The sequence below is a fragment of the Aspergillus udagawae genome (genome assembly GCF_001078395.1).
Source record: "Aspergillus udagawae IFM 46973 DNA, scaffold_6, whole genome shotgun sequence".
Lineage (NCBI taxonomy): Eukaryota > Fungi > Ascomycota > Eurotiomycetes > Eurotiales > Aspergillaceae > Aspergillus > Aspergillus udagawae.
Window position 1 is genome coordinate 2,346,129 of NW_025091269.1, and position 14,309 is coordinate 2,360,437.

The following is a 14,309-nucleotide window of genomic DNA, read 5'->3' on the forward strand; positions in this document are numbered from 1 at the left end:
TTTAACTGGTTTGATTAGAATGTTCTTGATCTGGTATGTTTGCCCATTAGATGAATTGTCTCAGACGTATGGCTATGCTTGGATTCTCCACATTACGTGAGCTATATATACATGACGTTGTTCCCCAGCCTTGAGCAACTGTAAGGTAGTCCAAGACATCTTCCCTCAAGACAGTCAGCTCTAAGATCTGTTACTTCCACCTTTTGATCACGAATATACCTATCAGGATGCCTATGTAAGTCCACAAATTGATAAACTGCACCTGCGTTCATATCCGTTCCCCGCTTGCGGTCCATATCAGACCGGCAACCACTGATACTATGGACACAGGAAACTTGAAGGAAGCTGCCAGTGCGGTGGGGTAGAATTTACGCTCGATTCTCAAACGCCTGTTCCTTATCAGCTTTGTGCATGCAGCATCTGCCGCAAGGTTGGTGGCTATAGCGGCAGCGTCAACCTAGGAGGCATCGCCGATAGCCTCAAAATCATTAAAGGGAAGGATCTCATCAAGTGTGTATTGACCCTAGATATGCCTGGCATCGATTGCTAGGTCTATTGGTCGAGCGTCGGTCTGACAAAGGCAGGAAATACACCGCCATAAAGGACCGTGGCACTCCCAACGAGGCAAAGTGTTCGTCTGAACGTAACTTCTGTTCCAATTGCAGTACTATGCTTTGGCTGTGGGACCATCACTGGCCGGAGCTGATCCATCCTTTCGCATCTGCCATCGACACCGAGTTGCCAGTTCCTGACGAGATGGTCTGCGTCTTGGCAAACTCCAAGCCATCCTGGGTACGGTGGCCAGAGGGCAAGAAATCGGTGCATGATGTCTACGGCGACGACAGCATTGAAGGGTGGCACAAGAAACATGGTCTGTTCATGGAGTGATGCATACGTTGCATTTATCACGTGATATCTACTCTCAAGATTTTATGAAGCATTGAAGCTATTTGCATTTCCCTAGGACCTATAACTAAGCAATTGTCTGCAAGGATAAGTTAGCCAAAGTAACTTCCAGCTTTCCAAGATTGATGAATAGAGAAGACAAGATATCAGTTCTCCAAGGTGAAATGATGTTTTTCTTCAAGATGTATTCAGTAAGAACACAGCGAATCAAGAGATCATCATACAGCATCCATGGCAAAATAGTAGGGGTAGCACTCACACTGCAGCGAACGTCGTTAGCAATCACTACGATTCAGGTGTTCCTATGACAATTCGGACAATCAGCAAGTCTGTCCAGCACGAGTCGTGTGCGATGCAAGCGAGATGAAGTGTCAACTATTGTCAGGCTGAGATAAGTAAGCATATGTTGGAGCAATTGGGGCCTCGCAGTACCAACCTCATTAAATCAGATTTTTTGTGTATGATGTTCATTTCCAGAACGCGCGAGCGCCCAGATCAAACAGTGTGAATAAACGTGTTCATCATATAAAGTTGACTGAGGAATACATGGACGAATGATGGGAGACTAGGGAGAATAGAAAGTACCTAGTACAATTTGTTAGTCGTGCCCGAAAGCCCAAAAGTACAATAACTGAAGACAGCCGCAAAAAACTCAGGTGACGAGATCTCAACAAGTGATACAACTTCACAACATCCGCAGAGTTTGTACGCTCTACTTTTGATGGATGAGGAAGATGTACACAATCTGTCCGCCCGTTCGTTCAAGATGTCTTCATCGAGGGGCTGTCAAGGCAGTTTGGAGTGAACCAGATGGTATTTACCTATTGTACAGCTCGTTAGTCATCGTGGACAACAATCGAATGAGATGAACAATTCAGGCATGATGTGAAGTAGTCAGACAAGGCTGAAACTTAAGTTTAGACAGATTCCACATGGTGATTAAGTTTGAGGAATGCCTTAGCGTGTCGTAGAGTCATCACTCAACATGAAGGAAAGCAAGTTGTGAAGATCAGAGTCCGCATACCTTTTACTATTATTGATGGGAAGACTTGTAGTTGCAAGCTGTGATCGTCGGTAAAAAAATATTGTGGGTTGAGATGAAATTTTATAGGAAGAAGCTTTAGCGTGCGGTAAGCGGCTTGTACCACAAGTGCTGTTTGACAACTTTTCAAACACCACACCATGACCGTTCATAAGATGTGGTCCCTTTCAAGGGATTAATTAATGGCAATTGAGTTATACTATGTGAATTATTTATCTCCTTGATGGCTGAAGCTATCTGAATAGGAGAATGAGCTCTTTTGCCCTATGAGCGACGCCCTGGATGTTGAGCTTATATGTGGAGTACTACGATTTTGGCTTCGGTTCAGATAATCACCTGCAATGCCAATTGAATAGAAGCTAAACCAAGAGCTTGAGTAGCTCAAATCCAAGGTATAATCAGAGTCTTTCTAGAATATTTCGACCTCTGGCAAGTTAAAATGTAGAGCGCTTGCGATGAACAACAAATGCCACCAACAAATCCTTATTCTATGCCGTCAGTCTGTCTCAAGACGACGTCATATTCGTCCGCATTAGGCCAGGGAATTCTGGTCTGATGCTAGCTGGTCAACACGGCAGACTTTGTACGTCAAGCTGACGTTGCTTTAAGATCTCGGCTTCGATTTCCTTGCTTCTAGACGTCGCTCAATTATAAAGTAGAGGTATTGACCATAGGAAACGCCTATTAGTTAGATCATTAACTCGCCAGCTAGGATTGAGACCTCATTACACATAGTTCCTTGTTAGTAATCAGAAGATCGCACAAAATGACAAAATTCAAGCTCAACACCGGCGCGGAGATTCCCGCTATCGGCTTCGGAACCTGGCAAGACGAGCATGCCCAGGAAGACGCCGTCGCAGAAGCTCTCAAAGCAGGATACCGCCATATTGACACGGCGAGAGTGTAAGTGTGGATTTGGCTTTGCGTTGTTTCTCTCTGACGTCGGACAGATACTTGACCGAAAAAGCTGTAGGAAGAGCAATCAAGAAGAGTGGTGTGCCTCGAGAACAGCTTTTTATCACGACCAAGCTCTGGAACAACAAGCACCACCCCGATGACGTCGAGGGAGCACTAGATGCTTCCCTAGCTGACTTGCAGTTGGATTATGTCGACCTGTACTTGATGCACTGGCCGGTGGCTTGGAAACGGGGCGATGAGCTCTTCCCCAAGGAAAATGGGAAATATGTCCTGGAGAACATTGACATCGTGGACGTATGTACATTCTTGCCATCAAATCGGTCCTATGTGCCCAGTCACTGATCGCATGGACGCAGACATACAAGGCCATGGAGAAATTGCTGTCTACCGGCAAGACCAAAGCCATTGGCGTTTCAAACTTCTCCAAGGCAGAGATGGAACGTTTGATCCAGAACACCTCGGTCGTCCCGGCCGTACACCAGCTTGAAGGTCATCCTTGGCTGCAGCAGCGTTCCTTTGTCGAATGGCACAAATCAAAGGGCATCCACGTCACCCATTACTCTCCCTTTGGCAACCAGAACGAGATCTACTCCTCAAAAGTCCAGATTGGCAAGCTGATTGACGAGCCGGTATTGGCCGAAATTGGGAAGAAATATAATAAGACCTCCGCACAGGTTGCTCTTGGTAAGTTCTCGTGCAGACTAATTCAAGCTGGAAACGACGTTCACTGACCATGAATCGCACATTCAGCCTGGGGTGTCACACAGGGCCATTCGGTACTGCCGAAATCCAAGACCCCAGCTCGAATCAAAGCCAACCTCGAGGGCGACTTTCACTTGAGTGATGAAGATATGAAGAAGATTCAAGGCATCGACAAGAAGCTACGCTTTAATGATAGTAGTGCTGATTTTGGACGTGACTTCTTTACCGATTTGGATGGAAAGGAGTCGGTCTGAGGATACACATTATTATTAGACTAATCAAAGAAATGATGTAGCCTAGAGCAATAGGTTGTGACGAGCCAAAGGGGAAAACCTTAAATGAATTCAATGACATCTGCGGAGAAGCTGATTGATCGTCAAAGAAATACGCTTGGCTTTTCGTGGCGCAGTTAGAAGTCCCAAGCCGCGCTGCCTAACGAGATACCACGGCCTCTTAAATCTCAGCAGCCCCCCAAGCCATTCTTTTATCCTTGCTCAAGCCGCCCATCTCAATAGTTATGTGCTCGTGTGAGCGCCTTGGCACGATTATTCCATCAGAGCGTTAAGGCGCAAATTATCATCATCTTGCTCAAATCATCAACAAAATAGATACTTGCGTAGCCTACAGTCAGATACACAGTCCAAGTCCCCTTTCAGGATGCGGCCTGCACTGAACCGCATACCGTTGCGCTTAACCTTATCCTATATCCTGGACTGGATCTTCATTGTGTATGATGACCGTCCCTGAACTGAACATGATGAACACTTGTATCTATAGGAGTCACGCTGGACTGACATATTTACAGCATCGTTGCGGTGATAGGATATGGCTTTTCCAAGGTCAAACCGAACCAGAGACCATTCTCCTTGACCGACCCAAGCATTTCCTTTCCGTATGCAGAACATGCCACAGTCTCAAACGCTGTCCTGGTGGTGGTAGCTCTGGTTGCTCCGGCTGTCATTATTCTGGTCATAGCCGTGCTTATCCCTATGGCCACAAAAGACCAGAATGTGTCTCGATCATCACTCTGGAGATACAAGCTATGGGAATGGAATGCAGGATGGATGGGTTTAGCGGTCGCTTGTGCATGGGCATGGATGGCGACCGAGGGCTTGAAGGACTTATATGGCAAACCACGACCCGACATGCTTGCACGTTGCAACCCGGATATCTCGAATATAGCCACTTATGCTGTCAGTGGCCTGGGGGAGAAGCTTGCGGGGGCCCCCACACTGGTGACTTGGAAGATATGCCAGAACAAGTCAGACGTACTGGCAAATGACGGATTTGCAAGCTTCCCCAGCGGACATTCATCTTGTGAGTGGCTGATGTCTGATCCACAGGGTATACAAATACTGACACCTTGCAGTTTCTTTTGCGGGCTTGACATACTTGACTTTGTGGCTCTGTTCAAAGTTCTCAATCGCATTTCCATACCTCGGACACTCTTTGTTGAACCAAAATCCGATCGGCCAGACACATGGATCAATTCGAAAGCGTGGAGCAGCCCCGCCGGTCTATATGCTTGTCATCGCCTCTGTGCCTATTGCAGTTGCCAGCTTCATTGCCGCTTCCCGCTGGTTCGACCACCGTCATCACGGTTTTGACATTCTGTTCGGCAGCATCATGGGCGCTGTATTTGCATGGATCGGGTTTCGAATGTACCATCTCCCCATCATGCGAGGCGAAGGGTGGTCTTGGGCGGCAAGAAGTCGCGGACATGCATTCTTCAAGTGCCCCAGATTCCCAAGTGAGGCAGATGGACAACCACCGATTGATATGCACGATACTCGAAAGACAACACCGCAAGATGCTGACGTCGAGAGAGCAGCTGAGAACCTGGTGTAAGATACTATCTGCGAAGAGACATTTAATATTTCGACACAGCAGTGGAGTTCGAGGCAATAATGTGTGCATGGCACATGGAATGCAAATATGCCAGTCATGAAGATAGGATCTCGGACCACCAAGAGATATACTCTGTGTACATTAGTTATTTGATCATGATGAGGATAATAGATGTGTTATTCAAGGCACTGAAGCATACCAATCCTTCATCTCCATCCACCAACTCTGCCTTCATCCCATCTGGCCTTGCTTTCTCTTCTCGCGGCCAACTTGGCAGCCTCGGCTCGTACTCGTCTGACCCAATCTGCGACCTCCTTTTCGGTGGCTCGCCCATGATGCTCTTCTTCGAGGAAGCTGTCCTCCACCGCTCGACAAACAGCCTCTTGCTCGGAAATAGAAGCTGATAGCCGTTGGTAAAGAGCCTTGGGCGACCACGGCGCCAAGGCAGCATCCATTTCTGATTGCTTCTTTCTCCATGAGACTTCTAGCGATTGATGTTTCAGAAGAAGCGTCTCAGTCGAAGCGCGCTGTTCATCCAGGCGCGCTTGCAGTTCAAGAAGGTGTTTGGTCAGGTCCTGGTTGTATTTCAGGAGAGACTGGAGGTTCTGTTGTTGGGCTTTGCACGACGGGTGTTGACTGGCTAGAGCAGAGATGAGATTGGGGTCTTTAAGAATTGTTTGCAAATCGACGGTCCTGCAAGATTAACATGTCAATATCTAGAATATTTACCCCATCTCGAAAGTGGTACTTGAAAGATACATACGATTTGTCTTTCACAACGTCTGGTAACCAGCCTTCTTCCACTGTTAGAGGCTTCGGGAAAGAGTTGAGGCTGTTGGCATGGACCGCTCCAGTCATGGAAGGGGACTGATATCTGACTTCCCCATTTTTCCCTTCCTGAGCTTGGTAGTACCCCCGGAATTGCTGCTGTGGCGTGCCTGGTATGGACTGATTGAGCTGCGGTGTCCCCCTTCGACTTGTTTCATGACTACTTGGCTTCGGAGGCGGAGGCGGAGGAGTATCTGGATTCAGTGCAGGATCCATGATGACAAAAGCCACAGGGAAGGCTGTAGTCAAATATGTGTACAGAATTGGGTCTGTTGATAATGTGCCTGATTTCCTCTGCCTCCAATGTATTCTCCTCAGTAGAGATTACTCCGTAGTAGTTTCGGATGCGGGGGAAGCTGGTCTGCCGCAATCACGTGCGTAGTACAGAATATCAGGCACATTGTTCTTTTTCGCTAATGGCTCTCTACACCTAACCTTGCGATTGAAAGGTATTCAGCGTCCTTCAGGAGCGAATAGTCGAGTATCTTGAAATCAATCTCAAGTGCAGCTTGAAAGTGAAAAGCTGCAGAGTCTTCAATAGTTGCATTTTTCCCGAGCTTGAATACTGTAGAAGTGGTAACTGGGCGCTATGGGAGAGAGTGACCATAGGTATTTACAGATTTTGAAACACGAACATTCGGGAAAAAAAAATACGTGCATCAGCATGACAATACAATGAAGCCTGGAACAGTGAAGGGATATCGCCACTCCTTGGACATCCCAAGGGAAGTACATATCATCTTTCGAAGTCCTGCTGGTCTTGGCAAAGCAGCTGGACCATTGAAGATCCACACGAATTGGACAGCACATACGCCCTTTTGATGACATTGAGAACTCCATATTCTCGTCTTGGACGATATGCGAGTGGCACGGTGATTCTGGACGTCTCAGAGCCTTCGATTGGCCAAAGCTGACTGGCCTCTCGGTTTCATCCTCGGGTTCGGAGGCATTGCCAGTTTGTTAACAGGTCCCAGCGTGTGTATCCTTCCGAGCAATGGTAATAATAATATAACTTGGGACAGCGTTATATGGCTCATTGGTATTTGTTCTCATCATCACGCCTTTGATCCCTTTGACTTATTCCGTTCTCCGCCGAACATCTCTGTCCTGCGTTTCAATATTGGAGCCATTAAGGGCATCCATAACCAGCTGTCGTAGTTGATTTTGCGTAGCTTCGCTATGGAAGTCTTCCCGCGCGGCCAGCTCGTCAATCCGGCGTTTAAACTCTGGGTCAACCTGGTCCGTCCCTGCACTCGCTTCCTCCTCCGATACTGTTCCCAGGTTGAGGCTGATATTTGGTGGCAACGGAGGAGGAGCATTCAAGGCGTCTAATGATGAGCCTGCAGGCGATGATGGAGATATGCCCATAACTTTTGCGAGGTATGCTGCGACATCGGGAAATGCGCCGTCGCTCTCAATGGTCTCCTGCGCCGTTAACCCTTCATCGTTCCTCTTATTATAGTCCACACCTAGCTCCTCAACGAGGCATTTGGCGATATCAGCATTCTCAGTCACAAATAGGCACGTCTCGCCGTCCTCATCGAGAAGGTTGACGTCCACATTAAACTCTCTGACAAGCGCGCGTAGGAGGTCGGCATGGCCATACGAAGCCGCGGCGTGTAAGAGAGAGTATCCGTGCTCATCTTGACAGGATGCGATGGCTGGATTCGAGCGCAAAAGAGTCAACAGGCTGGAAGGGTTGTCGGCGGCGAGAATGTAGGGATTCGGTTGAGTCATCGTGGCTGTACAATAACAACAGATCTGGGCCTAACGAATGAGTCAACCAAATCAGGGTCGAACCCAGACCGCAAAGAAACGACTAAATCATCCGAAATTTCATACCTGATGGTGCAGATGGCAATGGTACTGAGTTGTTAGCCAGATAAAAAGTGTTTTGAGGGGCTGGTTATCGTAAGTCGGGCGGTAATATATATATATTTTTTTTTATTTTCTTTCCCCTCTGCTGCCCCGCAAATCAGACATTGGTATGATCTCACTCTTCCTTTTTTTTTGGTTCGGTCTCAGTTTCGTCTTCCACAACAATTACGGTTGACTCATATATTTCAGGCAGACAGTGCAAGGCTTCTTCTCGAGCACGAGGTAAGGGTAGCCTCTCACTTTCCAGAGGTTAGGGGGGCTTTTTAAAAGAAGCTTCTTTCACACTCTCCCTCTAGTCATTCTGGAATCTTGAACCAGTCGTCTTTGCTTCCTTCCTTTTCAATTCCTCCTCCTTTACCTCCAAAGAATCACCATTGTACACAGCTACACCTTACAATCATACTGGAGCATCTCTATAGTGAACAATTGCAATATGGTTCAACAGGATTCTAGGGACGTTGCGCATCTGCTCGAAGCCCTGGAGGCCTCCAGTAAGAAGAATAGACGCGAAGGAAAGAGATCATTTACCTGCAAGAAATCTACTTTCGCCGTGGCAGGGTCAGACAACATCTTCGTTGACTCATGGAGGTTTATGGACTGGGACTACAAACGCAGCAATCTTCCGACCTATGCCCGGGGTCTGTTCACGAGCAAGAGGAAAGACGGCACTCCCGAGATTGTAGTACGCGGTTACGACAAGTTCTTCAATATCGATGAGGTACCTACTACCAAGTGGCAAAATATCGAGACAAATACAAGAGGCCCCTATGAGCTCAGTGTGAAGGAGAATGGATGTATTATCTTCATCTCCGGCCTGGAGGACGGTTCTTTGCTCGTTTGCAGCAAGCATTCGACTGGAGTTCGACAGGACACGAACCTGAGCCACGCCCAAGCTGGAGAAAAGTGGGTCGAGCGTCATGTTGCTTCCATAGGAAAATCTGTCAAGGACTTGGCCAGAGAGCTGCGCAGGCTCAACCTTACCGCAGTTGGAGAGCTCTGCGACGATAGCTTCGAGGAGCACGTCCTTGCCTATGATCCGGTGGCTGCAGGAATATATCTTCACGGGCTTAATTTCAATGTGCCACAGTTTGCGACATTGCCGAGCTCAGAAGTACATAAATTTGCAGATACATGGGGTTTCAAGAAGGCCAAATACCTCGTATACGACGACATCCATTCGGTCAAGAAGTTTCTCGACCACTGCGCCGAGACCGGCACTTGGGATGGCCGTGAGACGGAGGGATTTGTCATCCGGTGTCAGCTAAGCGAAGACGGAGGCCCGTACAGGGACTGGTTCTTCAAATATAAATTTGAGGAACCATACCTGATGTATCGGCAGTGGCGTGAATGTACCAAATCGATCATCGCCGGGAAGTTCCCGAACATCAGAAAGCACCAGAAAATTACCGAAGAATATCTTCATTATGCTCGGAGGCAGCTCTCCCAGAATCCCAAGCTGGGCGATCTCTATAAGCAAAACCATGGAATCATATCCATGCGAGAAGGCTTTCTTAAGGAGAGAGGCTTAAAGGCATCGGATATCATTGCGATGGAAGCCGGGAACCATAACAAAGTGACCCGAGAGGTCATTCTAGCGCCCATCGCTTCGCTTGGCTGTGGAAAAACAACCCTGGCTCTCGCTCTAACCAAGCTTTTCGGCTGGGGCCATGTTCAGAACGATAACATTCCCAAACAAAAGAACAAACCGAAGAGGTTTGCGTTCGAAATCGCCAACCTCCTCGCGGACAAACCAGTTGTGATAGCGGACCGCAACAACCATCAGAGGCGGGAGAGAGAGCAGCTCATGGAAGATATACTGCCTGGGTCTCCGGGCGCACGGTTCGTCGCTCTTCACTACGTTCACGAACCAAAAGACGTTTTACTTCCTTCAATCAGAGAGGTTACGCGGAAACGTGTTCTTGAGCGAGGGGATAATCACCAGACCATTCGCGCCGGAACGAAGAACCCGGATGAGATTATCGGCATTATGGAAGGTTTCTTGAACCGATTCGAAGGAATTAACACGGAGCGTGAACCCGACAGCGGATTTGACCATGTCATCGACTTGGATGTTGCGGCATCTTCTCGGGAGAACCTTGAAACCGTGGTGAATGCGCTGCATTCATTCTACCCGGACCTTCTGCCGCGGGTTCCCACGTCGCAGGAGCTCGAAGATGCCATTACCTGTGCGATGACGGATTATCATGTCCAACTCGACCTCAGCTACAGCTACGGGTCTACGAAGCCGAGACAGAATTCGAACAAGAACAAGGGTCAGAATGGCGCTGTGCCGGCCCCAGCACACGCCCAGCCCCAGGAACCCACCCCAAGCCCCGAAGCCCTAGCCCAGAAGATCGAATATTTCTGCATCTCTATCCCAACAGCCGAAGTCACCAGTCTCCTACATTCGCTCTTCCCACCTTCCACCCCCCCGGAAAAGGCACGCCTATACCATCATCTCGTCAACTCGCGCCGTCTGCAGCCCACCTTCCACGTCACCCTCATCCACCGCGCCAGCAAGTCCGAGCGCGCCGATATCTGGGACCGCTACGCGAACCAATACATCGCCAAAATGAAGGAGCAGCCGCAGGCCCAGGGCGCGACCCCTGTTTTCACTCCCACTCTGGCGCCCGCGCGGGTTCGCCTCGAGCGTCTCATCTGGGACGACCGCATCATGGCCTTTGTCGCGCGCATCATGCCCCCCGAGGACCGCGAGCAGCCCGACTGGCCGTGTGCGAATCCCATCCCGCACGTAACGGTCGGCACCGCGTCGGCGGAGGTCAAGCCCAAGGAGAGCAATGACTTGCTGAAGCGGTGGCTGGAGGTTGGATCGGGCGGGGAGACTGGGATCTGGGAGGCGGAGATTCCCGGCGTCAAGGTTGTGCAGGGTTCAGTTGGGTTGGTGATGAGTCGGGGGAAGTTGCTGAAGTGAGATGAAACATTTTGTAATGAGTCTACTCAGGGGACAGAATTGTCAGCGACCTGAAACTACGTATTCTTTGCTATACATCTCCTTTACTTGCGGTAGCGCCGGAGTAGGCTCAAAACAACGCAGTGAATACCAGCAGTTAGTGATCATGTTTCCCATGCCTTTGGTAAGCAAATTTCAAGTATATCAACAGCAGGACTCTCCTGATCACTTCGGACTGTCTCCGCAATAAGCTCTTCGGATACGCTCGACAGATGGTTCTGCTCTATAGTCTAATAGGTATCCATGAACAAGGTGTACGGTACATGTACAAAATCATCGACTCTAGTCTCATAGTAGATGCATCAGAAGCCCCCTTGACCCAGACGGGCAGGCAAAGGCTCATACAGTGCAGGCAAACGCTACGGAAGCCGTCAAAATAGGACACAGTCGTCAGCAGTATAGTTGCAGCATCCGAGAATGTGAACAAAAGATGATAGGGGAAGGATATCAGCTGGTCATCCAGGCTCCAACGCGCTGTGCCCCGAATCGTCCCATGAATTGCAGTCCGGTGCTACCCATGGGGAAATAACTGACCAGATACCAAGCCAGGGCTGCAAGCTGGAAAATGGACGAAATGAGTGTTAGGAGGGTGGAGTGGAGCTGTTTCGAGTCAAAGGTCAGCAGTAGTTCTACGGTCTTATCGCGCAAACATTCCATTGCCGTTAGGTGCGGATGCTAGTGCCAAAGTGAGAGGGAAGATGGACTGTAGCATAACAAGAAGCAGAAGATGATCAGGGGCATGGCCCGAATCGAGGTCTGCACGATGCACCACACGGCCAAGAGCTCATAACAAGGGAAGCGCAGGTGCTTGGTGATGTCATCGTAAGTGAGAACGCTGACTTGCATATGCACCCGCAACTCATTTACGGCAAGGGGGAACACTCAAACCGCCAATGCCGGTCATCCGCGGCAGGAATGGCGCAGAGAGACAAGGAAATCAAGGCACTTACTCCGATAGCGAAGTACAGAGTCATGGCAATCGAGCCAAAATAGGCGGCAGTGAATGGCAGCCGTGATCCCGAGACCAAATGCTTAGCGTAGACTAGGGGTCCCATGAGGACAGCCCATGATAGTAGAAAGAGCAAAGAACCGATAGACCATCTAGAATCAAAACAGATTGGAGTCAGTCCAAGGCAGGGAACCAAGATATTCTTGTGGATGCACTGAGGCCGCGATATGATAAGTCACAGCAGAGGGTGCTACATGGCCCCCCCAGCCACGGCATGACAACGGCTGCACCGCCTCGTGCACCCTCCTTTAAGGCAGCTTGGAAGAATGCGAGGCGGGCGCAGGGTGGATGATAGTCACTGGCGGGATCTGGAATGGCACTTACAAAATGGCAAATTTGCGGGGTTTCAACGATAGGACTGGAAAAAGGAAAAAGCAAATCATGAAGCACACTGCGGCACCCAGGTTGCAGGCGATGAATATGAGCATCCGATCCCATCGGCTTACTAGCGAGGGCAATGTTGATCAGTACGCTTTGAAAATACAACTCAAATAAAGGTATCCGCGGCCACTAGACGTTGCGTGAAACCGACCTAGATGCAGGAACTGAGTCCCAGTCACCTGGACCAGGCGAAGTAACCCACACAGGAGGGCGGTGATCCGGATATCTCGGTCATGAGCGAGAATGACTTACGGGCAAAGAAACCTTCTTCCTCCTCCCGTCGAGTTGGAGCTGGAAGAGGAGCTCCTGGAGCTTCGTGAGTGGGCAGTCGCAAATAGCCCTCTCCTTGGCCGAACGGGTTTAGTGACTGTAATTTCGATAGAAAGGGGGTGGAGGAAGTGTTAGTACGAGCTGGTAGATCCGCATCTCTTCGAGACCAGCCCAATGAATTGACAGAATCTCGGAACGAACTAGTAGCCATGACTCTGATTCGGCTCAGTCTTCTGCCTTGTCACCTACCAAAAGACGATGAAGAGGGCGGGGATCCCGTTGCAGACGCTATTGCTACAGCTAGAAATGTAAGCGTCTCGTAGACCGCTGAAGAAGCCGTAGTAGAATTCCAAGCTAAGGAAACGCCTGCAGGGACTATGCACGACGGAAACCAGTATGTGCGTGCAGATGATCTGCAGGAATCAAGAATGGGGGTGTGCGAATGCAACGCAGACACAGAGAGAAGCAAAATCAAATAAGAGAAATGGCTTTTGATAGGGTCAAGACCAGGCGGGCCAGCTGACTATTGCGCAACTGGACTAGGCTCCCGAGGAGCTTGGGCACGGGATGATGATAATCTGTCTAGCGCCGACTGAAAAAGATAGCCTTTCTCGACGGCAGTTTAGTTAACGTCTCAAGCTTGTGATCGTCGTCTGCAGAGCTATGGAGGTGTGCTATCAGGCTTCGGGTAATCGACAGCTGTATTTCCCCTCCCACAGGACGAGTCAGTGTCGCTTCCTGATGGACAGAAGGTGTGTCAAAGAAGCGCGATTCCACTATCAAGTTCAGATGCTGGAGAAGCCCAAGATGGTATATGTCCGGTAAGAGTAGAGAGTGCGCGGGAAAACGAGAAATCAACACACAGCTGCACGATGACGATGCTGTCCTGATAGCGTAACAATGGAAAGGATACTATTTCGAGCAGCGAGAGTATAAAAGGCGGTCGACGATAGGCTGCAAGATAGTCAGTTGCTGTCATATGACTCAGATTGAGCAAGAAGGGGAAAAAGATGACGAGAGGGGAAATAAGTTGTTAAGGAGGGGGGGAGGAGAGTTCGTAGTCGGTTCCCAGCTCGAGGCAGCAAAGGGAATAGTCGGACAAGGCTGCCACATACCTCAGTATATGATTCAGTAAATGCTTGTTGAAATGTAAGCGTCTCCGCAAAGCAGTAGACTACTATTCTTGATGACTATAGTGTCGGTGCTGAGATCTATTGTGTTTGTTTTCACCTTCTGAATCGGCGACGATAATGACCTTGATGAGCGATGATGATAATAATCATGATGCGGAATGTTTCCCGATGGCCGCAACAGGAGCTTTGCTGGGGGAGGTTGGGCTAGCGTTAGGACCGCTGGCCAATGGGAGAGCTGGAAAGAGTGACCGGTGATCAGATGACGGAACTAATCCCAGAAGAGCTGGTGACACCCCCTCAAAGCTCTCCAGGCCAATCAAAGTCTGTAAATGCCATGTACTGTAGTGCTTCAATACATTTCATTGGTTGACCGCCTCATGGCTGCCCTCCATGTTAAAGTACCTAGTAAATCATATCCCTATC

The 14,309-nt window shown here is 49.2% G+C and overlaps 7 protein-coding genes across 7 annotated transcripts; 4 read left to right on the forward strand and 3 right to left on the reverse strand.

The window, feature by feature from the left end:
• Positions 1-227: 227 nt before the first annotated feature.
• On the forward strand, positions 228-888 carry Aud_008576 (GFA family protein; the record flags this gene model as incomplete). The annotated part of the gene is made up of 3 exons (XM_043293450.1): positions 228-235; positions 331-510; positions 585-888. The coding sequence occupies 3 exons, from the start codon at positions 228-230 to the stop codon at positions 886-888; spliced, it is 492 nt and encodes a 163-aa protein (XP_043149385.1).
• Positions 889-2,714: 1,826 nt separating this feature from the next.
• On the forward strand, positions 2,715-3,822 carry Aud_008577 (aldo/keto reductase; the record flags this gene model as incomplete). The annotated part of the gene is made up of 4 exons (XM_043293451.1): positions 2,715-2,851; positions 2,899-3,160; positions 3,223-3,550; positions 3,617-3,822. 4 exons carry the CDS (start codon positions 2,715-2,717, stop codon positions 3,820-3,822), a joined length of 933 nt encoding a protein of 310 aa, XP_043149386.1.
• Positions 3,823-4,225: 403 nt separating this feature from the next.
• Positions 4,226-5,416, forward strand: Aud_008578 (phosphatase PAP2 family protein; the record flags this gene model as incomplete). Its single annotated transcript, XM_043293452.1, has 3 exons — positions 4,226-4,296; positions 4,374-4,885; positions 4,938-5,416. The coding sequence occupies 3 exons, from the start codon at positions 4,226-4,228 to the stop codon at positions 5,414-5,416; spliced, it is 1,062 nt and encodes a 353-aa protein (XP_043149387.1).
• Positions 5,417-5,622: 206 nt separating this feature from the next.
• Aud_008579 (vacuolar protein sorting family 37 protein) lies at positions 5,623-6,460 on the reverse strand (the record flags this gene model as incomplete). Its single annotated transcript, XM_043293453.1, has 2 exons — positions 5,623-6,109; positions 6,180-6,460. 2 exons carry the CDS (start codon positions 6,458-6,460, stop codon positions 5,623-5,625), a joined length of 768 nt encoding a protein of 255 aa, XP_043149388.1.
• An 861-nt stretch (positions 6,461-7,321) lies between these two features.
• Aud_008580 (ankyrin repeat protein) lies at positions 7,322-7,981 on the reverse strand (the record flags this gene model as incomplete). Its single annotated transcript, XM_043293454.1, has 1 exon — positions 7,322-7,981. One exon carries the CDS (start codon positions 7,979-7,981, stop codon positions 7,322-7,324), a length of 660 nt encoding a protein of 219 aa, XP_043149389.1.
• A 574-nt stretch (positions 7,982-8,555) lies between these two features.
• On the forward strand, positions 8,556-11,054 carry Aud_008581 (tRNA ligase; the record flags this gene model as incomplete). Its single annotated transcript, XM_043293455.1, has 1 exon — positions 8,556-11,054. One exon carries the CDS (start codon positions 8,556-8,558, stop codon positions 11,052-11,054), a length of 2,499 nt encoding a protein of 832 aa, XP_043149390.1.
• A 486-nt stretch (positions 11,055-11,540) lies between these two features.
• On the reverse strand, positions 11,541-12,964 carry Aud_008582 (putative Golgi traffic protein SFT2; the record flags this gene model as incomplete). The annotated part of the gene is made up of 4 exons (XM_043293456.1): positions 11,541-11,693; positions 12,044-12,194; positions 12,427-12,547; positions 12,736-12,964. The coding sequence occupies 4 exons, from the start codon at positions 12,962-12,964 to the stop codon at positions 11,541-11,543; spliced, it is 654 nt and encodes a 217-aa protein (XP_043149391.1).
• Between the last annotated feature and the right edge of the window lie 1,345 nt (positions 12,965-14,309).